Source organism: Pleurodeles waltl, chromosome 6 (genome assembly GCF_031143425.1).
Source record: "Pleurodeles waltl isolate 20211129_DDA chromosome 6, aPleWal1.hap1.20221129, whole genome shotgun sequence".
Taxonomy (NCBI): domain Eukaryota; kingdom Metazoa; phylum Chordata; class Amphibia; order Caudata; family Salamandridae; genus Pleurodeles; species Pleurodeles waltl.
This window is the reverse complement of record NC_090445.1, coordinates 990,652,952-990,680,309: the sequence shown is the minus strand read 5'-3', so window position 1 is coordinate 990,680,309 and position 27,358 is coordinate 990,652,952. Positions and strand designations below refer to the sequence as shown.

General features: G+C 44.9%; 1 protein-coding gene across 2 annotated transcripts in view; it reads right to left on the bottom strand.

Moving 5' to 3' along the window:
- The window catches only part of PCGF5 (polycomb group ring finger 5), a 479,167-nt gene that overhangs the window by 162,953 nt on the left and 288,856 nt on the right, over positions 1-27,358 (bottom strand). For both annotated transcript variants that reach the window (XM_069239871.1, XM_069239870.1), the window contains exon 8: positions 2,212-2,301. In XM_069239871.1, the coding sequence (XP_069095972.1) occupies positions 2,212-2,301 (90 nt within the window). The remainder of the gene's footprint in view (positions 1-2,211; positions 2,302-27,358) is intronic.

Here is a 27,358-nt window from a genome sequence, read left to right as displayed (position 1 = left end):
CTTTTTTTTTTTTAAAAGGATATCGATAGGCTATTGCAATAGCTATCCATTGCATTTCAGCATAGGGGTATATTATTTACTGCTTTCCTAGTGATACCGGGGGACTCGCACTTCGATGGCAAGGAAGTTTCAAGCATGTGAATCTATGAAAGATCCAATACTGGAGAGCTGTTGAACCCGCAATCTGATGCAACTTGGTAGTTTATTTTGCTGCAGGAGATAGTACTTCCAGAAAACCTTCTAAGTTTGAACATACAGGGCTTCATTAAGTGCAATACAATGCAATGCTGAAGCCGACCAACATCGGGACATTCTTGGGTGCAGGCAATGGACTTCACTCTATTAAAGCCTTCTCGCCTTGGTCGATGACCGGATCGGGACCCTGCTCTTCAGCAACCTGCCGTCGTCAATGCCAGACTTGGAGCCAGCTTGCAAACTGTGCAACGAACAATTTGTTAACGACCACCTTTTTTCCAGAAAGATTTACAAGTCAGACGGTAACTCACTGACTGGGACCAACCGGGTCCTTGTATCAGAACAGTTGACCATAAACCTTATCTTGGTTCCGGTCTAGCAGGAAGAGTTGCTTGTGGTTGGTGCTTTGCAAATTTTAGCGCTACTTCTATTTGAAAAGTTTTTAAAAAACGCGTCTCTGGTTCTTCTTATTGTAATTTTGGTGTCATTTTGTTCACTAAAATATTGACTATTTTTATGAATCGGAGTGGAATTTTTATTGTGTTGCATTTTTTACTTTTAAACTGTTTTGGTGCTTCTAAATACTTTACACTTTGTCTTAAGAAAGCCTGCCACCTCTGTGCTAGAGCTACTCGGAGTTGAGCTCAGGTTTAAATCACTGAAACCTTTACTGGGCTTAACAAAGGTAGTGACAACATTACTTGTGGAAGATTACCAGTCACCACAACTAATAATCCACTTTCGCTTACAATTTCGTACATTGAATGCGTAAATAGAATATTAGTTTGTATTGTGTTAGAATAGGGACCACTGGTCCTTTTGTGTATTTGACAACCCCTAGTCTCTTTTGATTTCATGTTATATCCTTGTTAGTTAATGCAACACTAGCATATCTGAGTGCACTCCATTCAGAGTGATACTAGACTGATTTGCACATGGCAGACCCTCTCTTTTATAACATCACAACGGAGCTCGTAACAAGCGATGAATGCAGCTCAGAGAATAAATCCCAGAAGCTTACAATAAAATGTTGCAAGCATTCCTGTCACAACTTCTGTTATTTAAGTGTACCATCTAAGAAAGGAGGAGTATCCGGATGTGGTAATTTAAGACAAATCAATTCCTTTTGTGAAAGGCCACATTAAAGGTGATCAGTCAACCCACAAAGGGTGCCTGCGTGAAAATAAAAATATTTACTTTGCTAAAAGATGAGAGTAAAGGATGTCCTTGTACCGAAACATACACAGATTTTTTATTTGCCCTAGTCCAAACTGCACCCTTTAAGCCACAATAGGGCTTGTGGTACTGTGCATTAACCCCCTGATACCTCAGAAGAGTACTTATGAAACTCAGTATCAGAGATGTGGAATCCATGAAACATGCATGCCCTTAAAACAACAGGAATATGGGTTTGAGGAAGTCAATGTGGTAAGCAAACACTAATAACGTGACTGATGAGCAGCACCGTCGATCTTGGGCCTTTAGAAAAGGATTGAGGCTTTGGAAGTGGCAGTACTAGCGTGTTTGAAGCCTGGATGTGCAAGCACTGTTTTTTTTAATTCCTAAAGAGATCGTTCTTCTGGTCCTCTACCTCACTAAGATAAATGTGCCCATCGGTAGCAGTCCTACTTTGTTTAGAGATCCATCCAGGTGGGCTATATGCAAAAGTAAGACCAGAATTTGACAGCAAGGGATGCCTAGGAAACACGCATTTCAATGGTACAAACCTTACAAGTTTGTGTACCGGCTAATGTGCTCAGGTTCACAAACTAGTGTGAGGTTGCTTAGTAGGTGTGAGAATATTGGAAATGTTATATTTATGTCTGTTTTTATTTTACTGATGACAAAATGAAGAATATAAGGAAAGCTTATGAAACGATTGGGACATTCAAATGGAAATGTAGCCTTGTACTGTACATTATTACCTACTGCAATGTATCCACTCCTCTTACAAAAACCGGCTGTATACATATCTCACTAAAACTTTAAAACCTTGAAAATGAAATATTTACTTACAGTCTCTCCTCTAAGACGCCATCTTGTCATGTAGATGAATTCCATTGTGTGATCCTTTCCCATGATTTCACCATTACAAAGTACATCCAACTGCAAGATACAAGCAAAATTGATTAACCTAATTATGCTAAAATGAAAAACTATTTAAAAACAATTATATTTATTGATTATTACATATTACACATACAACAGAAACGAGCCCACAGAGCATGAATACCGGCTGTGACTAAGTTCATCCCCACCCTGACACTGGGATACAATCTATAAGGAATGGCACAATCTTTACTCCATGCGGGTGCATCACATTTATATCCCGTAATGTCGGAGGAGTTCACCCAGCCTAAGCAAAGAATACATTCCAAGCTCATAGTCCAGGCGCAGGGCCTTCCGCCAAGCACCAGAGGGCAAAGAACTAACAGCAGAAAAAAGAAACATAAGGAAAGAAAATAAACAGAGGGCAGGCAGCGTACGAGCACAGAGGCACCAAACCACGATCATCTACACACAATGCGCAGCGTAAGAGAAGGACTGTGGGAAATAGAGTCACCTAGGGCGCGAGCAGTCACGCAGCACTTACACAGCCCCGCCTGTGGCCTCCAAGAAAGATCGAAGCGGAGCCCAGATATCCTTTGGTCGGGAGCCCTCCAGAGTCAATTCCCAAAAGATCATCAGCTGTTCCTGATGAAAAATCTATTTTAATGTAAATAATTACTGTGCACAAAATCAGATAGAATGACCAAAGGGTGAGGATCACTGCCCTGTATTAGTGCAACCCAGTGCACTTTTTAAAATCCCATAGCCTGAATGCTACATAAGGGACTGCAGCTTCCAGTCGTCTGAATGCACAGACTTAAAGGTTATGTAAGCAAAGGCACAACTCCTTTGAAGATATGGGGGTCACTGGTACAAAGTTTTCATTCCGTAACCTCTACTAATGACAGCTACTGTTGTAAACTAGATGCGCAGGTACTCACTGGGAAGTGTATGCAATCTCAACAGGTTTGCCATATTTCTCATTGATGTCGTTTGTTCCAGCAGTCCTCGTGCTGCTGGTGCATGGGGATAAGGAGGAACCTTAGAAAAGCTCTAAAAAATCACTTCCACTGAAGGAAGGGTCAAAGTGGAACAACAATCATTATCTAATCTATTCGGCCATCTACATTCTCTACTAATACCATTAGCTGCAACATACGAACAGAAGTATGAACGTGCTGTGTAAAACTGAAACTCAACGATCACCTGTTCAGTTGTGCCATCCCTGTCCCTTTCCCTTTGTCCTTGCAAGATCCTTCGCCTTCTTGTTTTTGGGTAACAGTTTGGAAAAGACTCTTACCCCCCAGGGACTCCTGGAACTGAAAACTGGTGCTCTCTAGAGAAACCTTTGGTGTCCCATAATTTAAGAGAACCTTCTTTGCCTTTCCCATCCCAGTTTGAAATGGGAAGCTCCACTCAACACCCCCTAACTTTGCCAGACCTCGAGTATACGCCACAAAATGGTTTTGAAGGGAGTAGCTCCAACCAGCATGATGATCATTGGTATCTCAGTGTAACTTATGTCCAGTGTCATAGGGAAAAGGGGAATGCTTTTTTTCGGTGGCTGGAAATGTTTGTAAACAATATTTGCAAGGTTTTTGCAATAATGACTATAAGCATCAAACACGTGCACTTGGGAAATACCTTGCAATCTCTAGCATTGCAACTGCCTTTAAGGTTACCCACAGCTAACAACTGCAATACGGTGGATGGATACCGCTCACAGGGAACAAGGATAGTCCTAACCTCAGCTTCAATTCAGGCAGCAGTGATTGATGGTGTGACAAGATTTCCACAATGAGGTCCTCCAGAGAAACGTTTAGAGTGACTGAGGATGATACAAGGTATGTTTAAAAAGAAGTAGCGATGACTTTTAATGATGAGCACCAGTAAACATAATATTAAGAATAATAGTAGTAATTAAAGTGACCTTTTAATGTCCAGATTTTCCAGCAATGGATGCCAGGCGCAGAAAAAATTAAGCAGCCCTACAGATTGGTTCAGGTGATACCTGTGTGGGTACTTTTGGTGTGAGGCACTAAATGTTTTTGATTTTCGGGTGTGCTTTGGTACTCAGGATCGTTCAGGGATTACAATGTCGTATAATGTTTAGATCCAGCGGTCCCGAATTACCGCTGCAATGAGTTGAATTGCTGTTATTGTTATTTATATGTTTTATTACTACGTGACTTCAGTTCATACTGTAACTATATGTGAATGAACGAACGAAAGATAGCATTAGTTTGTTTTTAGAACAAACCTGTCATTGTGAAACTAGAGATGAGATTCCTGGATGGCAGAGGGTTGTATCTCAATGATCCTTCTCACTGATGTTGCGTGCCTTACGAGATGAGCATTCAATACATTTTGTGAATCAGTTCAAACTAAGATTTTAAGAGTGATGCTAAATCAGCGACGAACTTTCATTCTGTAGCACGACTTACCCTGATGGAATATTTTATCCGTTTTTTGCTCAATCTGTATAAGAAGACAGATTGTGCATAGGGGAGTGACCTGTAGCGTTAAATCTCGTCGAGATGTCCTTCATCCAAACTTCAACATGCTCAGAAACAAAATGTATTCTAGTCAAGGTAGACATTTTCATTTTGGGTGGAAATGTGTAGGGCAGATTACACCAGCTAAAAAACGATCCAACATCTCAAAGACAGCCGAAAAGAATTTTCATGAGAACAAGTTGAGCTTGCTGGTAACTTTTATTGTTCATCAAATGCTTTTTTGCTTATGATTGGTTATAGGTCTTTCACATGCTAAAATGGGCAGTTTTACTGTGAAATACCGTCATCATCTACTGAGATAATCCTGCAAGTGATCACAGAGGTGTGGACAGTATATGAATCAAAGACTGGTGAGGCTGGGGTGGATGTGGCCATATTACACCAGGATCGGAGAAACACAGTCAATAGGTCACGTAGACGGTAGGAAGGGTGACAAACCTAGAAAACTCAGTAGAGGAACTAAAGAACGAGTTACTTACCTTCGGTAACGACTTTTCTGGTGGATACATTAGCTACCTGTGAATTCCTCACCTAATGAATACTCCCATTGCGCCAGCATTCAACGGAAATCTTCTTCCTAGCTTCTCCACGTCGACGAGGACGTCACAATTGCCCACGCGACGCCATCTGACGTCATACAGGCAATAAGAGGTCCTCGCCGACGTCAGTACCAACATTTTTTACGTGCCTGAGAATAATAGGCCATTGAGATAAAAGAACAAATAGCAATATTTAATGATATTCCAAATAAATACATAATTCTAAGAACTTAATTCTTCCTCTTTTTTTTTTTTTTTTAAAACAAATGAATAAATAAATGAACAATATGGAAAATGTCACTTACTCAGTGTACATCTGTTCGTGGCATGAGTCGCTGCAGATTCACATGCTTTGCACATCCCGCCATCTAGTGTTGGGCTCGGAGTATTACAAGTTGTTTTTCTTCGAAGAAGTCTTTCGAGTCACGAGATAGAGGGACTCCTCCACTTTCGGCTCCATTGCGCATGGGCGTCGACTCCATCTTAGATTGTTTTCCCCGCAGAGGGTGAGGTAGGAGTGGTGTATTATAGTAATAGTGCCCATGCAATGGAGAAACATGTATGTACATAATGTAGTTTAAAGTGATATATTTACAAATTTACAATGTTTAAGATCAACTTCGAAACGGCTACAGGCTCCCGGGGAGGCGGGTGGGCGCATGTGAATCTGCAGTGACTCATGCCACGAACAGATGTACACTGGGTAAGTGACATTTTCCGTTCGATGGCATGTGTAGCTGCAGATACACATGCTTTGCATAGACTAGTAAGCAGTTATCTCCCCAAAAGTGGTGGTTCAGCCTGTAGGAGTTGAAGTTGTTTGAAACAAAGTTCGTAGTACTGCTTGTCCTACTGTGGCTTGTTGTGCTGTTACCACATCCACGCAGTAGTGCTTGGTAAACGTAGGAGGCGTAGACCATGTGGCTGCCTTACATATTTCAGTCATTGGAATGTTTCCTAGAAAGGCCATGGTAGCACCTTTCTTTCTAGTTGAGTGTGCCCTCTGTGTAATAGGCAGTTCTCTTTTTGCTTTGAGATAACAGGTTTGAATGCATTTAACTATCCACCTAGCAATGCCTTGTTTTGAAATTGGATTACCTGTATGAGGTTTTTGGAAAGCAACAAATAATTGTTTTGTTTTCCGAATTTGTTTTGTTCTGTCAATGTAGTATATTAACGCTCTTTTGATGTCTAATGTATGTAGTGCTCTCTCAGCTACAGAATCTAGCTGTGGGAAGAACACTTGTAATTCTACTATTTGATTTAAGTGGAACGGTGATATGACTTTTGGTAAAAAAATTGGATTTGTCCATAGAACTACTTTATGTTTGTGTATTTGAATAAATGGTTCTTGAATGGTAAATGCTTGGATTTCACTGACTCTTCTTAAAGATGTGATGGCAATTAGAAATGCAACTTTCCATGTTAAATATTGCATTTCACATGAGTGCATGGGTTCAAATGGTGGCCCCATGAGTCGTGTTAAGACAATGTTGAGGTTCCATGAAGGAACTGGTGGTGTCCTTGGTGGTATAATTCATTTTAGTCCTTCCATAAAGGCTTTTATGACTGGGATCCTAAACAGTGAAGTTGAGTGGGTAATTTGCAGGTAAGCTGAAATTGCGGTAAGATGTATCTTAATGGATGAAAAAGCTAGTTTTGACTTTTGCAAATATAGCAAATAGCTTACGATGTCTGTAGCAGATGCGTGTAAGGGTTGAATTTGATTATTATGGCAATAATAAACAAACCTTTTCCACTTATTTGCATAGCAATGTCTAGTGGCCGGTTTTCTAGCTTGTTTTATGACTTCCATACATTCCTGTGTAAGTTTTAAGTGTCCGAACTCTAAGACTTCAGGAGCCAAATTGCTAGATTCAGCGATGCTGGATTGGGGTGTCTGATCTGTTGATTGTGTTGAGTTAACAGATCTGGTCTGTTTGGTAGTTTGATATGAGGCACTACTGAGAGGTCTAGTAGTGTTGTGCACCAAGGTTGTCTTGCCCAAGTTGGTGCTATGAGTATGAGTTTGAGTTTGTTTTGACTCAACTTGTTTACTAGATATGGAAGGAGTGGGAGATGGGGAAAAGCGTATGCAAATATCCCTGACCAACTCATCCATAACGCATTGCCCAGAGACTGATGTTGTGGGTACCTGGATGCAAAGTTTTGGCATTTTGCATTTTCTTTTGTTGCAAACAGGTCTATTTGTGGTGTTCCCCAATTTTGGAAGTAAGTGTGTAGTACTTGTGGGTGAATCTCCCATTCGTAGATCTGTTGGTGATCCCGAGAGAGATTGTCTGCTAATTGATTCTGTATCCCTGGAATGAACTGTGCTATTAGGCGAATGTGGTTGTGTATCGCCCAATGCCATATTTTCTGTGTCAGGAGACACAACTATGTTGAGTGTGTTCCTCCTTGTTTGTTTAGGTAATACATTGTTGTCATGGTGTCTGTTTTGACAAGAATGTGTTTGTGGCTTATTATTGGTTGAAATGCTTTTAACACTAGAAATACTGCCAATAGTTCGAAGTGATTTATGTGAAACTGTTTTTGCCGAGAGTCCCATTGTCCCTGAATGCTGTGTTGATTGAGGTGTGCTCCCCACCCTATCATGGCGGCATCTGTAGTTATTACGTATTGAGGCACTGGGTCTTGAAAAGGCCGCCCTAGGTTTAAATTTATATTGTTCCACCATTGAAGCGAGGTGTATGTTTGGCAGTCTATCAACACTAGATCTAGAAGTTGACCCTGTGCCTGTGACCATTGTGATGCTAGTCACTGCTGTAAGGGCCGCATGTGCAATCTGGCGTTTGGGGCAATGGCTATGCATGAGGACATCATGCCTAGTAGTTTCATTACTATTTTGACTTGTATACTTTGGTTTGGATACATGACCTGTATAACATTGTGAAATGCTTGCACTCTTTGTGGACTTGGAGTGGCAATCGCTTTCGATTGTTGCCCCTAAGTATTGCTGTGTCTGACACGGCTAAAGGTGTGACTTTGTGTAGTTGATTGAGAAACCTAGTTTGTGTAGGGTTTTTATGACGTACTTTGTGTGTTGTAAACACTGTTCTAGTGTGTTGGTTTTGATTAACCAATCGTCTAGGTACAGGAACACATGTATTTGCTGCCTTCTGATATGCACAGCTACTACTGCCAGGCATTTTGTAAAAACTCTTGGCGCAGTTGTTATTCCGAATGGCAACACCTTGAATTGGTAATGTACCCCTTGGAATACAAATCTTAGGTACTTTCTGTGTGAAGGATGTATCGGTATATGGAAATATGCATCCTTTAGGTCTAGTGTTGTCATGTAGTCTTGTTGTTTGAGCAGTGGGATTACGTCTTGTAATGTCACCATGTGAAAGTGGTCTGATTTGATGTAGGTATTTAAAGTTCTGAGATCTAATATAGGTCTCAGTGTTTTGTCCTTTTTGGGTACGAGAAAGTACAGAGAGTAAACTCCTGTTCCTTTTTGTTGCATTGGTACTAATTATATTGCTCCTTTTTGTAGCAATGCCTGGACCTCTAGTCCTAGAAGATCCATGTGTTGTTTTGACATATGGTGTGTTTTCGGTGGAACGTTTGGAGGGAATCTGAGAAATTCTATGCAATAACCATGCTGGATAATTGCCAGTACCCAAGTGTCTGTCGTTATCTCCTCCCAATATTTGTAAAAACTGCTTAGTCTCCCCCCCACAGGTGTTATGTGTTGGGGATTTGTGACTTGGAAGTCACTGTTTGTTTTGAGGAGCTTTGGGGTTTTGGAACTTTCCTCTATTTTTTGGGAATTGTCCCCCTCTATATTGTCCCTGAAAACTTCCCCGCTGATATTGACTTTGATAAGTGGGCCTTGTTTGTGAGGTTGTGGGTTCTGTAGCTTGTCCTCGAAACCCCCCTCTAAGCTGTGTTTTGCGAAATGTGCCTCTGCTCTGTGGGGAGCAGAGTGCGCCCATGGCTTTGGCCGTATCCGTGTCTTTTTTAAGTTTTTCTATAGCAGTGTCAACCTCCGGCCCAAACAACTGCTGTCCATTAAAGGGCATATTCAGCACTGCTTGGTGTATTTCCGGCTTGAATCCTGATGTACGCAACCATGCGTGTCTCCTTATTGTTACCGCAGTATTTACTGTCCTTGCAGCTGTATCTGCTGCATCCACTGCTGACCGTATCTGATTATTTGAGATACTTTGTCCTTCCTCCACCACTTGTTGTGCCCTTTTCTGGAACTCCTTGGGTAAGTGTTCTATGAAATGCTGCATTTCGTCCCAATGAGCCCTATCATATCTTGCCAGAAGTGCTTGTGAGTTGGCAATGCGCCATTGGTTTGCTCCTTGTGCTGCAACCCTTTTTCCTGCAGCGTCAAATTTGTGACTCTCCTTGTCTGGAGGTGGTGCGTCTCCCGAGGTGTGAGAGTTTGCTCTCTTGCGAGCTGCCCCTACTACCACAGAGTCTGGTGTTAATTGCTGCGTGATATACACAGGATCTGTAGGCGGTGGCTTGTACTTTTTCTCCACCCTTGGAGTTATGGCCCTGCCCTTCACAGGCTCCTGAAACACCTCTTTGGAGTGTTTTAGCATTCCCAGTAGCATAGGTAAGCTCTGGTATTGGCTATGAGTGGAGGATAGTGTATTAAACAAAAAATCATCCTCAATCGGTTCTGCATGCAAGGTGACATTATGAAAAGCCGCTGCCCTTGAGACCACCTGCGTGTAGGATGTACTGTCCTCCGGTGGGGAAGGTCTCGCTGGGTAACAGTCTGGGCTGTTATCCGATACTGGCGCATCATAAAGGTCCCATGCGTCGGGATCATCTTGACGTATTGCAGTATGCGTTGGAGACTGCATCAGTGGTGGAGTGTCCACCGGTAATGTGTGCATTGATGGTGGTGGAGATGGTGGGGGAGTTGTCTGTCTTGCCACTTTTGCCTGTGGCTGCTTGTCCTTTTCCTGAAAGGCAAGTCTTCTTTTCATTTTAATTGGGGGAAGAGTGCTGATCTTCCCTGTGTCCTTTTGAATGTGGAGCCTCCTTTGAGTGTAGTCTGGCTCCATCGATTCTAGTTCTTGTCCGAACTTATGTCCTTGCATTTGGGAGGACAATCTCTGTTCCTCTGTGTAGGAACCTGATTTCGGTTCCGAGGCTGGATGTTTCGGAATGGAAACCTTTTCGGTAGCCTTTTTCGGCTCCGACGACACTTTCTTTATTTTCGGCGTCGTGATCTCTCGGTGCCGACCCATTTCGGTGCCGCTGTCTCGGTGCCGAACTTACTCGGAGCCGCTGTCCCGGGCTCGAGATTGCTGCGTGCCGGTATCTCGACCGGAGTCGGATGACTTTGACACAAGCGTGCCCTTTTTCGGTGCTGATGGTCGGTCACCTATTTTAAGGGTTAAGCCATGGCCTGTTGGCGGTGGCATCCCCTGGGCTTTTGTGGTCTTCTCGTGAGTTTTATGTTTCGACGTCTTACTCACGGTTTTAGGCGTTTCTTCGGGATCGAGCTCGTCCGAGTCCGACTCCTGGATGGAGAAGCTTTCCTCTTCCTCCACCAAATGCCTTTGTCCTGTCGGCGCCGACGCCATTTGCAGTCTTCTCGCTCTTCGGTCTCTTAATGTCTTCCTCGACCGAAACGCTCGACAGGCTTCACACGTATCTTCTTTGTGTTCTGGAGACAAACACAAGTTACAGACCAGGTGCTGATCTGTATACGGATACTTGTTGTGAAATTTTGGGCAGAAGTGGAATGGGGTCCGTTCCATCAGCCTTGAAGATACACGTGGCCGGGCCGACCAGGCCCCAACGGGGGATCGAAAAAACCCCAAAGGGCCACCGGAGCTCTTAAAAAATCGGTGTTGATCTGTAGTAACTAAACCGATACCGAACGCAAACAATACCGTCGATTTTTCCGACATACTAACTATTTCCGAACCGAAACACGGAGTGAAAAGGAACATGTCCGAACCCGATGGCGGAAAAAAACCAATCTAAGATGGAGTCGATGCCCATGCGCAATGGAGCCAAAAGGGGAGGAGTCCCTCGATCTCGTGACTCGAAAGACTTCTTCGAAGAAAAACAACTTGTAACACTCCGAGCCCAACACTAGATGGCGGGATGTGCAAAGCATGTGTATCTGCAGCTACACATGCCATCGAACATATACATATGAACATATATACAAAATATATACAAGTCCTCAAAACCAAGAGGAGCACACTCAAGAATTACTTGGTTAGACCAGACAGGCAACGGGGAGGCGGGTGGAACCGTGAGGAATCCACAGGTAGCTAATATATCCACCAGAAAAGTTGTTAACGAAGGTAAGTAACTCGTTCTTCTGATGGATACAACTACCTGTGGATTCCTCACCTAATGAATAGAGTCCCAAAGCAGTACCGCACTCGGTGGTGGGTGCCTAAATGGTCAAACCAAGAAATCCTGCAGCACTGACCGTGCAAAATGGCCATTTCTTCTGACCTCAGAGTCCAAGCAGTAATGCTTCGCAAAAGTGTGAAGGGATGACCAAGTTGCGGCCTTGCAGATGTCAACCACAGGAACACCTCTAGCCAAGGCCGAAGAGGCCGACTTAGCGCTGGTGGAATGAGCTCTTATACCATCAGGAGGTTCTTTCTTTGCTAAAGAGTAACACATTTTAATGCAAAGAACAACCCACCTGGAGAGTGTTCTCTTGTGGACTGCCTTTCCTCTCCTCTTTCCCACATACCCGATGAAGAGCTGATCCTCCAGCCTGAAATCCTTTGTTCAATCCATATAAAAGCTTAGCGCCCTCCTTGGATCTAAGCGGTGAAGTCTCTCTTCTTCCTTTGAAGGATGAGGCGGAGGATAAAACGTGGAAAGAGTAATCGTTTGGGCCATATGAAAGGGTGAAACAACCTTCAGTAGGAAAGCAGCCTTGGTCCTCAACACCACTTTATCCCCATAAAAAGATGTATAAGGGGGCTTCACAGATAGAGCTTGCAACTCACTTACTCTCCTTGCAGAAGTAATTGCAACCAGAAAAACCGTCTTTAGAACCAACAATCTTATGGGGCAAGAGTGCATAGGCTCAAAAGGGGACCCCATAAGGAAAGTTAGAACCAAGTTTAAATCCCATTGAGGCATAACGAAAGGAGTAGGAGGGAATTTATTAATAAGACCTTTCAAGAATCTAAGTACTATAGGGGATTTGAACAAAGAAGGCTGGTCTGGAAGATAAAGAAGGGCTGAAAGGGCAGACAAGTACCCCTTAACCGTAGCCACTGCACAACCCTTCTGTGCTAGAGACAATGAATAAAACATCTGACAAGTGAGCACGTAAGGGATCAATCTGCCTCTCTCCACACCAAACCACAAATTTAGACCACCTATTAGCGTAGATAGATTTAGTGGAGTGTCGCCTGGCCGCTAAGATAACATCCACTACATCAGGCGGGAGAGAGACAGAACTCAGGTTGCCCCGTTCAATCTCCAGGCATGAAGGTGCAGGCTCTGGAGGTGGGGGTGTAAAACCTGCCCCTGCGACTGCGAGAGGAGGTCTGCCCTGAGAGGGAGACGGAGCGGAGGGCACAGTGAGAGTTGGAGAAGGTCCGTGTACCATACCCTCCTCCGCCAATCCGAAGCTATTAAGATGACTTGGGCCCGGTCTTGGCGAATTTTCCTCAATACTCGAGGAATTAAGGGTATGGGGGGAAACGCGTAAAGCAACTGGTCGCACCAGCTCATCTGAAACGCGTCACCCAACTCTCCTTGTCCAGGATACTGGAGGCTGCAGAATAACGGGCAGTGCGAGTTCTCCCGAGTGGCAAACAGATCTATCCGAGGAAACCCCCACATCTGGAAGATTAGACGGACTTGATCTGGATGGAGACGCCACTCATGATCGGCAGAGAAATGGCGACTGAGACTGTCGGCACATACGTTCAAGACTCCGGCCAGATGATTTGCTACAAAACAAATCTGATGGTCCTTTGCCCAGGACCATAGCCGAAGAGCTTCTCTGCAGAGAAGGTACGACCCTACCCCTCCCTGTTTGTTTATATACCACATTGCAGTAGTACTGTCCGTCAGGACCTGAACCGACTGACCGCGAAGGGATGGGAGGAAGGCCTTGAGAGGCAGACGTACAGCCCGTAACTCCAACAGATTTATATGAAACATCTGTTCTACTGGAGACCAAAGACCTTTGATCTCCAGGTCCCCCAGGTGAACTCCCCACCCTAGAGTGGAAGCATCCGTTATTACTGTGGCCACAGGTGGAGCTTGCGAGAACGGCCTTCCTTGGGAAAGATTGCCGTCCGCAATCCACCATTTCAAATCCGTGGCAGCATCTCTGGAGATCCTCACCGAGCCTTCGAAATCTCCTCTGTGTTGAGAAGGTAACGGCGTCGTCGGCTGGGAAGAGACAGTGGGACTGACTTCCCAAGTCTTCCGACGTCGAGTTGATGGTGACCTCGATCAAGACCTCTCCCTGCTCGACCGGCGCCGAGATTTTCGACGACGCCGGGAGTCCCGATGACGCCGATGAGAATTCGGTGACAACGATTTTCGGTGACGTCTCTTCTCCTTCTTTTTCGATTTCGCAAGAAAAAGTTTGGCCTCACGTTCTTTAAGGGCCTTAGGATTCATATGTTGACAAGAATCGTACTTATCAACATCATGGTCGGAACTAGGACACCAGAAGCAGTCAGAATGTGGGTCAGTTACCGACATTTTGCCACCACACTCACGGCAGGGCTTGAATCCTGACTTTCTTTGCGACATTGTAATGTCTCAAAGTAAAAATAGCCAAAAACACACTGTAACTGTAGATACAGCAACAGTAGCTCCCTCGAAGATAACAGTTTCGAATGGCACGGAAAAAAGGGAACGGACGTCGGCGAGGACCTCTTATTGCCTGTATGACGTCAGACGGCGTCGCGTGGGCAATTGTGACGTCCTCGTCGACGTGCAGAAGCTAGGAAGAAGATTTCCGTCGAATGCTGGCGCAATGGGAGTATTCATTAGGGGAGGAATCCACAGGTAGTTGTATCCATCAGAAATAAACTGCTTTGTGCCTCGTCAACATGTCCAATACACTAAAGGAGAGAGAAGAGGATAATGAAAGTAGAGCAAGCAGCAGCAACATTTGAATCATAGGAAGCCCTGAGGAGGAAGAGGGCCGTCAGCCAGTGCATTTCTCAAAGTCCGGTTCAAATTGCAGATCCAAAACAACCCTTTTTCTTGTTTTGTGACAGAATGTGTGGATTGAGGTTTTGTCCTTGTTCCTTCATTGCTCAACTGATTTTTCAATGTTGGGTTTAGAGTGCAATGCCAGCATGCCACAATTGTGAGTCCATAAAAGGAGTGCCAATAGACTGAAGTATAAAATTAAAAGGGGCTAGTTTTGAAGGCAGCCAAAGACCTGGTCCAGATATTTTTGCTATTACAAGAAACCCACTTTCTGCGCACCATAAGCAATTTCCTGGATAGCTCTGGGCTAGATGCAGCTTGTCATGCGGAATCCATTATTAACAGTGGTGTAGGAATACTTTTAAAGAAGAATACCACATTTCACTTGCCACAAGAATGAAAGGGCACTCGTTGCACATATATACAAACCTCAGGCTCACTTGAGGGTCAGTCTTTCACCTTTTTGGGAGTCTACACTACTCCCCCATCTAGCAGGTTCCCCTGGGTGTTCTCATCGTGTCTGGGGACTGCACCTTTGTAATTGACTGTGCCTCAGATAAAACACAGTCTGCACACTTTTCAGCTTTGTGTGCTTGTATTCACTTGCAAATGTGCCTTAATACTTAAATGTTTACTATTAAAATGCAAATGCTTATGCATGCATTAACCTGTTAACCTGTAACGTGTGCTCATACATTTTATTAATTATTTATGATTTAATTATTTATGATTTCGTTTTTGTATCTGTTTGAAGACCACTAAAGCCTTAGAATTACTGCACACTTATAAGCATTTTGAATAAAGTCTAGTTGTGTTATTCCACGTTGTACAAAACGTCTGCTAAACCATATTAGCAAAGCATAACCTCATTCTGAAGTTGGCAGAACAAAGTGAGAACTTTCCAAAGTAGTAGTCAGCCGAGGTCTTCCCACATTCTTCCCACAAGAAGATCTGGCACCTGTTCATTAGTGCCTATCTGTGGATTTATTTCTGTTACTTTCTCTCACTTCCATTCACTTAGATTGAGAAAAAGAATATACACGTAGCACCAAAATGCATGGGTTTTTGCGCACTACATGCTCCAGTTGATGCATGATAAAGTTTTGCTCCACTGATTAGACAATTACCCTGCTTATTTTGAATGCTTGGTGTCTATTTTTGCATTAAACATCTGCTAGTTGTGTTTTCTCTTACATCTTCTATCCTGGTTTGCAGCCTTTTGGGGTATTTAGGATGTGTCTAGTCAAGCATGTGGATTACATTGCCTTTTTAGAGCTTACACACATTTCTCACGTCTCGAATACTTTTTTATGCCAGCTACAGACATGCATTTAGTGACTGGCATGAGAATCTTTTCTATGGACTCTATTTCCTGGGGAGTTCTTTTCTGGGGGACAGTGGAGTGACCATGGGGAATGTGGCAGCTTAATGCATGGTGGTTTACTAAGATTTTCTCAATTTCCAGGGGGAGCTGTGGGTTAAGGTCAACTGAGCTTTACTTTCAATGAAATACTCAGCAAAGTCTTCAGTGACATTCTTGGATGCATTCAAAACTTTCACGTGGGTTAAGGCTACAGGATATACTTGTTGGCTGAAGACAAAAATGCAAGTGGGCATGGCTTCAGAAATGTATATCCCTGACCTGGTTTCCAGATACTCTACTGGCAAACAGGCTCAGATGTCCCAAAAGCAGCCTCTGTTGGACGAACATTTGGATTGCAACCAAACAATACATTTATGAACTGCTATCGGACAAAGATAAAGCATATGATCAGGTAACTTATAAGTATTATCTCCTCTTTTGGAATGATTGGAATTTCGGACCAGTTGTATAAAATACATTTTGTTATACACAAACTCATTCACTCAAGTTCAAATTGATGGGATATGCCTAATCCATTTTCTGTTGCCCTAGGAACTACATAGGGTTGCAATTTGTCTCCCCTCCCATTCACTTTGGCTATTGAATAACGTTAACTCAGGGGACCCACTGATATCTGATCAAAGTACCACGGCCATCTTTAACTAGTTCGGTGGCCTGCTTTTAAACCGGTCCAAATCAAATAACTTCTTAATTTAGGGCCCGATGGGAATTATTAATTGGGTCCTGTGGGTTCAGGTTGAACTAATGGGCTTTAGATATATGGGGATGTTTATTGCCAGGTCAACGACTTGCTGCATGTCTAGCAACATTTCACGATGCTAGAGTTTCTTAACCCCTTCGCTGCCAGGCCTTTTCCCCTCAGGTGCCAGGCCTTTTTTTGGCTATTTGGGGCAGTTTGCGCGTAGGCCCTCATAACCTTTTGTCCACACAACCTACCCACGTCAAATTTGCGTCCTTTCTGTACAAAATCCTACGGTTCTAGAGGTACCCAGACTTTGTGGGTTCCCCTGAAGAATACCAAGAAATTAGCCAAAATATAGCGAACATTTTGTTTGTTAAAAAAAAAAAAATTGTAAAAAAGGGCTGCAGAAGAAGGCTTGTGTTTTTCCCTGAAAATGGCATCAACAAAGGGTTTGTGGTGCTAAAATCACCAGCTTCCCAGCTTTCAGGAATAGGCAGACTTGAATCAGAAAACCCCATTTTTCAACACAATTTTGGCAGTTTGCTGGGACAGACCCCATTTTTACTATTTTTTTGTGCTTTCAGCCTCCTTCCAGTTAGTGTCAGAAATGGGCGTGAAACCAATGCTGGATCCCAGAAAACTAAACATTTCTGAAAAGTAGACAAAATTCTGAATCCAGCAAGGGGTAATTTGGGTAGATCCTACAAGGTTTTCCTACAGAAAATAACAGCTGAAATATGCTGGACTCTTCTGGTTGCGGGGATATATGGGGCTTGTTGGTTCATCGAGAACCCTAGGTACCCCGAGTCAATAAATGAGCTGCACCTTGCAATGGGTTTTCATTCTATACCGGGTATACAGCAATTAATTTGCTGAAATATAAAGAGTGAAAAACAGGTAGCAAGAAAACCTTTGTTTTTCCAAAATGGGCACAAGATAAGGTGTTGAGAAGCAGTGGTTATTTGCACATCTCTGAATTCTGGGGTGCCCATACTAGCATGTGAATTACAGGGCATTTCTCAAATAGACGTCTTTTTTACACACTGTCATACCTCTGGAAGGAAAAAATGTAGAGAAAGACAAGGGACCATAACACCTGTTTTGCTATTCTGTTTTCCCCCCAAGTCTCCTGATACAAATGGTATCTCACTTGCGTGGGTAGGCCTAATGCTCGCAACAGGAAACACAACATGGACACATCACATTTTTACATTGAAATCTGACGTGTTTTTTGCAAAGTGCCTAGCTGTAGATTTTGGCCTCTAGCTCTGTCGGCACCTAGGGAAATCGACCAAACCTGTGCATTTTTGAAAACTAGACACCTAGGGAAATCCAAGATGGGGTGACTTGTGATGCTTTCACCACGGACCTGATACCCAGAATCCTTTGCAAACCTCAAAATTTGGCCCAAACAAAAAAAAAAAACACTTTATCCTCACATTTTGGTGACAGAAAGTTCTGGAATCTGAGAGGAGCCACAAATTTCCTTTCACTCAGCGTTCACCCAAGTCTCCCAATAAAAATGGTACCTCACTTGTGTGGGTAGGCCTAGCGCCCGCGACAGGAAATGCCCACCTGCGTTTTTGGTCCTGGGCTCAGCAGCCATCTAGGGAAATCAATCAAACCCAGACATTTATTAAAACTAGACACCCAAATGAGTCCAGGGAGGTGTGACTTGCGTGGATCACCCAATGTTTTCTTACCCAGAATCCTCAGCAAACCTCCAATTTAGCTAAAAAATCTAATTGTTCCCACATTTCTGTGTGGGATCACTGCACCGGAACAAATTTACTACCACCCAACGTTCCCCTCAGTGTCCCGGTAAAAATGATACCTCACTTGTGTAGGTGGGCCAAGTGCCTGTGACACGGAAGAGCCAAAAACTTGTCGAAATTGAGGGGGAACCAAAGCAGGTCCTAAAGGGCAGGCTGAAAAAACATTTTTAGGCTGACCAGTGCAGCAGAATTTTTATCGTTATAGATGAGACAATGCTGGGTGGAAGGAATTTTGTGGATTCCTGCAGATTTCAGAAGGTTCCATCACAAAAATGTGGGGAAAATGTGTGATTTCCAGCAAAGTTGGAGGTTTGCAAAGCATTGTGGGTAAGAAAATGGTGCAGGGTGCATGTGAAGCACAACACCCTGGAATCACCCAGATGTTGAGTTTTCAGATATGTCTAGGTCTTGTGGCTTTTTCTACATGGCAGCATCCCAAAGTCCAAAAAGTGCAGCCCTCACCATTCCAAGTGGGACGATTTTGAGAGTCAGCAAAGCTCTCATGCCCCAAATGTAAAACCAAAACCCAAAATAATCAAATGTCCTCTTGCTTGCCGTGGGAAAATATGTTTTAGTGTGTGTGGGAGAGCTGAAAGACTGTTATCCCCTTGAGTTGGGGTGGGGGCATAACCAGGCTCATATTGGTTGGTAGCCACTACCCCACTATTTTTTGCCTTTTTTTAAAATTCCCTGGTATCTAGTAGACTTTCTGCACCTCCGGGCCCACCTGCCCACTAGTAGGCAGAACAACATTGGCCCCATTTATTTGGGATGGGGGTATGGCCATACCACCACCGTCTTATTTTGGGAAAAAAAATCTTCCCTTGTCTCTGGTGGGCTTTCAGCTCCCTTGGGGGCAGATGGGCCTTCCAAAAACCGGCCGATCTGCCCCCGAGGGAGGGGGCAGATATGGCCAACAGTAATGTGTCCCCAGGGGGAGCGACCCTTGCACAAGGGGCTGCCCCCCCAAACAATACACACACACCAATCCCTGATGCCTAAGTGGTTTCTGCCCCATGGGGGCAGATCAGCCTAATGAAAATAGGCCGATCTGGCCCAAAGGTGGGCAGAAATGGCCCCAAACCCCCCCCCCCCCCCCAGGGGAACGACCCCTGCCTAAAGGGTCATTCCCCATATATATAAAAAAAGTAAACAGAAAAAAATATATAATCTCTGGTGTCTAGGGGTTTTTGTCCCCCCAGGGGGGGGTGTGGGGGGGGGGGGGGGGAGGTGGGGTCAGAAAAGCCCTAAAAATATTTTGTCCCCCCCTGGGAAGCAGCCCTTGCCCAAGGGGCCGCTTCCCTTATGTCTAAAATTAAATTAAAAAAAATCCCTGGTGTCTAGTGGTTTCTGCCTAAAAGTAAATTTGCCCCCAAGGGAGCGACCCTTGCCTAGGGGGTCGCTCCCCACATACACAAAAACAAAACTATCCCTGGTGTCTAGTGGTTTCTGCCCCTGCCTAATTATAATAGACCGCTCTGTCATGGCCCAAATATAAATTGCCCCCTCGGGAACAGCCCTTGCCCAAGGGGCCGCTCCCCTTATTCAATCACAAAAAAACTAAAAATCCCCTGGTGTCTAGTGGGCATTTCTGCTGCCCGATCGCATCACGATCAGGCAGCAGAAATGCTGAGAAAGACATCAAAGGTTTTTTTTCCTTTGATGCCTTTCTCTGGCCCTCCAGTGATCGCAGGAGAAATGCAGAAGCATTTCTCCTCCGATTGGCGCTGGAAGCTGAGCATCTGCTATCGCGCGCTGACGTCAACAGATGCCACAGGGGGGTGAAGAGGCAGGGGTTCCCAGGGGAGGGGGGGTGCCAGGCCCCAGGCGGGAGCACTAGCGCTTCCCCTGTGGGCCCCTATGTGGACGTAACGGTTACGTCCTGGGCACCCAAGGGGTTAAGGGGCTGGACTTCCCTTCCTCTTTTAACCAATGATATACTGCTCAGAGCAGAAAGAAAAAGATGTCACTTCTATGTGCCCTCCAAAACCATCCACACAGGATAGTGCACTCCTTCTACATGTGTATTGCTGCCCTGCTTAAAAGCCTCATATTGATTGGACGACTTCCCAGGCTGTTGATGGCCAAGTGTTATAATTCAACATGTGCCAGGGTACTGGGATGATGAACATCTTGCTGTATTACTGAGCTTTCCACCTGATTAGCTGTGTTTTTGTCCCTGGTTTTGACCTTGTCTATAGGATTGATATGTGAGCCCTGGTAAGGGACAGCTGCTTCATTTCGAAAACAGAGAACAGCTTCCTCTATGGGCACCTTCTAGTCCATCAATGGTCATAAAAATATGTAGAAATTCTCTCACTGCGCTTGGATTTGAAGGCGTCTTTTACAGGAAAATCCTTCTGTGGCTGGGGTTGCGACTGGCCTAGGTTTCTGGTGGGCAAGAAGGAATGGTTTCTTACCTGTAACTCCAGTTCTCTCGTAGGGGTATTTCCATGATAGTCATAAGCACTGAATAGTTCCGCGCGCCTGCGGGGACCCCAGAGCACTGATGTGAAGTATATTCTTAAGTGCAAATACCAGCCCTTTGAAAAAGGTCTGTCAAAAAACCACTTAAGAATAACACTGTGCAGCCTATGTGAACAGCTACACAGGCCAAATTGTTGAAAAGAAAACAGCTGTAGTGTAAATTCACGTTCAAATACCTATTTATTCTAGAAATGTAATAAAAAATACATTCTCATACTTTATTTACACCTCTCATGAGAATAAAACAATGCAGGGCAGTGTAGCCCATAGGCTGCCATTATACAGAATGTAAATAGAGCTGTGCCTTTAAGAAATTAAAGTCTTCCTGTATCCCATCATGCACAGCAAAAGGCAGTTGCCTCAGTTCTTTTTGAAGGCTTGTAACCTGACATGAAGGAACAAAACATTCGTTGGAGTACCAACATCGATACTATTATGGCAACCTTTTCTATGTGAACTCCACCGGGGAGGAGGGAGGGTTGCTTATGACTATCATGGAAATACCCCTAACAGAGAACTGGAGTTACAGGTAAGAAACCATTCCTTGTGTCGTAGAGGATTTCCATGTATAGTCATAAGCACTGAATAGACTAGTAAGCCCATCCCCATAACCGCGGTGGAGTAGACAGAATAATACTGACAAAAAACATGAGTCATGCAAATAAATTCTTAAGCTAGGCCTGTCCAACCTGCGCATCTGCCCTAGCGTCTGTATCAAAGCAGTAATGCTGTGTAAAGGTATGGACCGATTTCCAAGTGGCTGCCTTGCATATCTCTGCCAAAGGGATATTTCTCATTAAGGCCGCAGTAGCTGCCTTCCCTCTAGTAGAATGGGCTTTTGGCCTACCACCAAGAGATTTGTTCGCTAACTGATAACATAACAGTATACATGAAACAATCCACCTGGATAATGATTGCTTAGACGTGCCCAACCCTGTTCTAGCTGGGCCATAGTTAACAAACAGCTGCTGTGATTTACGCAAGCTTTTTGTCCTGTCCAAGTAAAATTTCAAAACCCTCTTTACATCCAGAGAATGCAGAGTTCTCTTGGCAGGGGTAGTTGGATTTTGAAAGAAAGTTGGTAATGAAATGGTTTGGTTCACATGAAAGTCGGAAACGACTTTTGGTAAAAATTTTGGATGAGTCCTCATCACTACTTTCGCAGAATGAAAGACCATTTAGGGTTCTTGAGCGCAAAGGGCCTGGATTTCGCTGACCCTACGCGCTGATCTGATTGCAACCAGAAAGGCAGTTTTCCACGTGAGATGTTGAAGTGATGCTTTATGTATTGGCTCGAACGGAGGTAGCCTCAGACGCGATAGGACAACATTCAGTTCCCATGGAGGAGATGGCCTCCTAATGGGAGGAAAGACCTTTTTTAAGCCCTCCAGGGAGTCCTTGATAATTGGGATCCTAAAAAAGGAGGTTTGAGAGGGGTTCTTTCTATATGCTGTTAGAGCCGGCAAGTGCACTTTTATTGATGTCAATTGTAAACCCGATTTTGCCAAACTTAGCAAGTATGGCAGGATAGTTTCCTCTCCACAGGATACCGGGTCAACGTCGTTGTCCAAACACCACACACAGAATCTTTTCCACTTGCATGCATAAGCCGATCTTGTGGAAGGGCGCTTTGCTTCTCTTAGGATTTCCATACAGTACTGAGGTAGGTTCAAGTGTCCATATTGCACTAGCTCAGGAGCCATGCTGCCAAACTCAACGATGAGGTTGGGATGAGATATCTGCCCTCTGAACTTCGTGAGCTGGTCCGGACGATGAGGCAGTCTGATGTGTGGCTTGAGTGACCGGTGAAGAAGGTCTGGAAACCACCATTGGCGTGGCCATTCTGGAGCAATTAGAATCATTTTGGACTGGGCATTGGATAGCTTCTGGAGGACTTCCGGTATCAGGGGAAGCAGTGGAAAGGCGTAAAGAAATGCTCCTGACCAGCTCATCCACAGGGCATTCCCCAGTGTCCCTGGATGGTAATATCTGGAGGCGAAGTTTTGGCATTTTTTGTTTTCTGGGGTTGCAAATAGGTCTATAGAGGGGGTACCCCATAGTGCGAAAATGGAACGAACGACGTCGTTGTGTAATACCCATTCGTGGTTCTCGTCGATTACGCGGCTGAGAGCATCCGCTTGAACATTCTGGCTGCCCGGCAGGTGAGTTGCCACTAGCAACAGGTTCCTGGCTAGAAGCCAATGCCAGATTGTCTGAGCCTCTCTGGATAATATCCTGGACCTGGTGCCTCCTTGTTTGTTTACGTAATACATGGTGGACACGTTGTCCGTCTGGAGGAGGAGAGTTTCCGTTTTCAGAGAAGGTAGGAAGGCCTTGAGTGCAAGATGGACTGCGCGAAGCTCCAGCAGGTTGATATGATAGAGACTCTCTCTCTGTGACCACTTGCCTTGGACTCGAAGATGATCCATGTGAGCTCCCAATCCGAGCAGTGATGCGTCTGTTACGATGGTTTGAGCTGGAGGCTGTTGATGGAAAGGAATCCCCACCAAGAGATTGTTGGGTGAACACCACCACTTGAGGGACTGTAGGGCGTGGGGAGAAAGAAGGACTCTGCTCCCCCAATCGTCCATCAGTTGACACCATTGATCCTCCAGGCATTCCTGTAAGGGTCTCATATGGAGGCGAGCATTGGGAAAAAGGTGGATACAAGACGCCATCGAGCCCAGTAGAGAGGCTATTACTCTTGCAGTGGTCTGTGGAGTTCTCTCCAGTTGTTTGCACTTTTGGAGAATCGATAATCGCTGTTCCTCCGAAGGAAACACCTTTCCTTGATTGGTATCTACAATGGCCCCTAAGTAATGCAGCCTCTGAACAGGCGTTGCTGTGGACTTCAGAAGATTGACTTGAAGACCGAGATTCTGTAGCAGCTGTTGAGCCCATTTGAAATGTTGTTGGGCCTCTAGATAGTTGGAGGCCTTTATGAGCCAATTGTCTAGATAGGGGTAGAAAAATATTCGATGCTTCCTCAAATGGGCGGCTACCACCGCCATGCATTTGGAAAAAGTTATCAGCGCTGATTTGAGGCCAAAGGGTAGAACCGCAAATTGGTAATGACTTTTGCCGATGGTGAACCTTAGGAATTTTCGATGTTTCTTGCTCACCGGAATGTGAAAATAAGCGTTGCAAAGGTCTATCGCGCAGAACCAGTCGCCCTGACGAAGATGCGGGTAAATTTGGTGCAAGGATAGCATCCTGAATTTCTCTTTGCGAATCCACTTGTTTGCTGTCCTTAGGTCTAGAATGGGACGAAACTCTTGTTTGTCCTTCTTTGGCACTAGAAAATACCTCAAATAAATCCCTTTCCCGCGTTGGCTGATCGGGACGGGTTCTATAGCTCTTTTTTTTAATAGAATAGCGACTTCTAACTGAAGAGCTTCGAGGTAGTGGCTGGCTGGTTTGGGTGGAACAGATGGAGGAGGACTGGTGAATCTGAGAGCGTAACCATTTCGCACAATATTCAATACCCAAGCGTCTGATGTGATGCGTAGCCACTCGTCCAGATGATTTGAGATACTTCCCCCTACCGGAGTGGATAACGGAGGAGGGGGAAGCGAAGATTCAGGGCTTAGATGCGGGAGCCTGGCGAGTTGCCTGAGTTTGCGGCGTGGAACGACCCCTTGTCGACTTTCGCTGTGTCGAGAAGGCCCTTTGATGATGCTGTTGCTGCTGGGGACGTGAGGACATCCAGTGTGGTGTCTGATACCTGTGGGTGAAAAGCCTTCGCTGATAGGGACGGAATACTTTTCGTTGTTCTTTTGGGCGTTCGATGCCTACCGCTTTTAAAGTGTCTAGCTCAGACTTCATTCTTGACATCTCGTCATCGGCATGAGAGCCGAACAAAGTGGAGCCTGAGAATGGTAAATTCTGAATTCTCTGCTGTGCCTCTTGTTTGAGAGATGTCAATCGCAACCATGCGTGTCGTCTTAACGCTACTCCATGAGCGTAGTTATGTGCCGACAGCACCGAAGAATCAGCAGCAGCGCTTATTACCTGGTTGGAAACCATGGCTCCCTCACCCACCACCTCCAAGAAATCTTCCCTTTTGTCCTTGGGTAGGTGCTCCGCAAACTGCAGCATAGAGTCCCAAAGGGCCCGATCATATCTTCCTAATAACGCAGTGGCACTGGCTGCTTTCATTGTGATGGCTGCGGTAGAGCATACTTTTCGGCCTGCAGCATCGATCTTTCTGCTCTCCTTGTCCGGAGGCGAGGAGGAAGACGGTGATGTAGAGTGTAATTTCTTTGCCGCTACTATAACCACCGAGTCCTGCACCAGGTCCGACCTTAGGAATAGAGGATCTTGCACCGGTGGGCGATACTTTTTAATAAGTCTGGAAGGAGCAGATTTCGTTGTGGCCGGTGTCAGAAAAATATCCATTGCCGGTTCAATAAAACCCGGGACCAGTGGAAGTAAAGGTCTTGAAGATGTCCTCTGGTGTAAAGTCTCGAAAATCACTGAGGTCGATGGGGCGGGTACCGCCAGCGGGATATTTAGTTTGGTCGCCCCGTGCACTAGGACCTCTTGGAATGTATTCACGTCATCTATGGGGGACACTCTCGGGGACAGTGAGTCCGATAGGGTTGGAGAGTAGTCCCGTGTAGACGAAGAAGAATGTCTATGACGCGAATGTGGAGATCTCTGAAGTGACTCATGACGATGGTGCTGAGAGGAAGACGAACGTCTAGAGGAATGTCTGGAATGTCTTATGGATTCCGCTGGAGTCCTCGGAACAGACTCTGAAGGGGGAGCCGGAAGAGGAGCCGTAGGTGTTACTGGTGTCTGCGGCAACGGCGGCTGTTGAGGAGAGAGCTGCGGCGAAGCTGGAAGTAGGATGAGTGAGGCCGAGGATTCTGAAGTGGTATAAACCCTTCTAGGTCTCTTTGACTGTCGCCTCAACGTCGACACACTCCTCGATGTCGAAGTACGGTGACGGCGGGTGCCTCTTGACGTCGATTCCCCTCGTCGATGAGATCCTCTCGACAACGACCTCCCTCGACGTCGATGTGATGACGGCGACCGTCTCCGACGGCGAGCACTCTCTCTCGACTCCGATCGCCCTCGCCGCATCGACGGCGAACCGGACCCAGATCTTCTCGACGCCGACCGCCCTCGTCGCGTCGACTGCGAGCGTCCACGCCGCCTCGACGGCGAAACGTCTGCCGACGTTGAACGATGTTTCTTTCTCGCCAGTGAACCGGTCCTCGCCGGCGAGCATGTTGGCGCCGTTCCTGGTCTCGACGTTGATGCCCTCGACGTCGTCGGAGACCTATGCAGTTTCTGAGCAGGTCTGGCAGAAGTTGCAGAGGAAACAGGGTGAGCCCTGGTAGAAGACTGACCTTCTCCTCGCTCTGTGGCAGATTGACCACTTCTTCTCCTGTCCTCTCTTGCCTGAAGTCGAATTTTCTCCCTATCACGAAGAGTCCTTCTGGAGAAAGTTCTACAGATGTCACAGGAGTCAGGTTTGTGGCTGGATGGAAGGCAAATTATACAGACCCGGTGTGGGTCTGTTTTAGCCTTTTTTCTGCCACAAGAAGGACATTTATCAAAAAGTGAAGGCATTTCTAAAATAGAAAAACCTTAAATTTCTGTCAGAATTTGACAGAAAAGATTAGCAAATGTTCACTCAATATTAAAAACGTCGAGTGAAATTGAAATTCAAAAGGTTTTAATTGAATTTCTGTCAAAAAAAGGCTTTGTGAGGTAGAGCTCAATGCTTCAGGGTCCTGTCAGAAGGAGCCGGAAAAAAAGAACTGAGGCAACTGCCTTTTGCTGTGCATGATGGGATACAGGAAGACTTTACTTTCTTAAAGGCACAGCTCTATTTACATTCTGTAAAATGGCAGCCTATGGGCTACACTGCCCTGCATTGTTTTATTCTCATGAGAGGTGTAAATAAAGTATGAGAATGTATTTTTTATTACATTTCTAGAATAAATAGGTATTTGAACGTGAATTTACACTAAAGCTGTTTTCTTTTCAACAATTTGGCCTGTGTAGCTGTTCACATAGGCTGCACAGTGTTATTCTTAAGTGTTTTTTTGACAGACCTTTTTCAAAGGGCTGGTATTTGCACTTAAGAATATACTTCACATCAGTGCTCCGGGGTCCCCGCAGGCGCGCGGAACTATTCAGTGCTTATGACTATACATGGAAATCCCCTACGAGAGAAACATACAGTATTTCCAAGCTCAAGGATATCACACGTCACATAACACATTTCTCCTATTTGGAACTGGAAAAGCACTTTGAGCCTCAAAAAACTCAGTTTTACTGAGATTTCCAATTAAGACATGCTCTTTACTCATCCCTTAAACATGAGGACATCCTGCCGTCCTGACACTATGGCAGTTCCTGTTTCAGGCTCTTTTTATTATCATGTGTTCGCTTTCACAATCTTTCATCTCTCTTTAGAAAGTGTGAAGTTTTTAAGACACGCAGAAATGTTGGCAACAAGTCTGCTCACTATCTAGGTTGATATGTTTTATTTTTTTCAATTATGGATGCGGTCATAACATCATGATGCTCATTGTATTAGCTGACATGTTTTT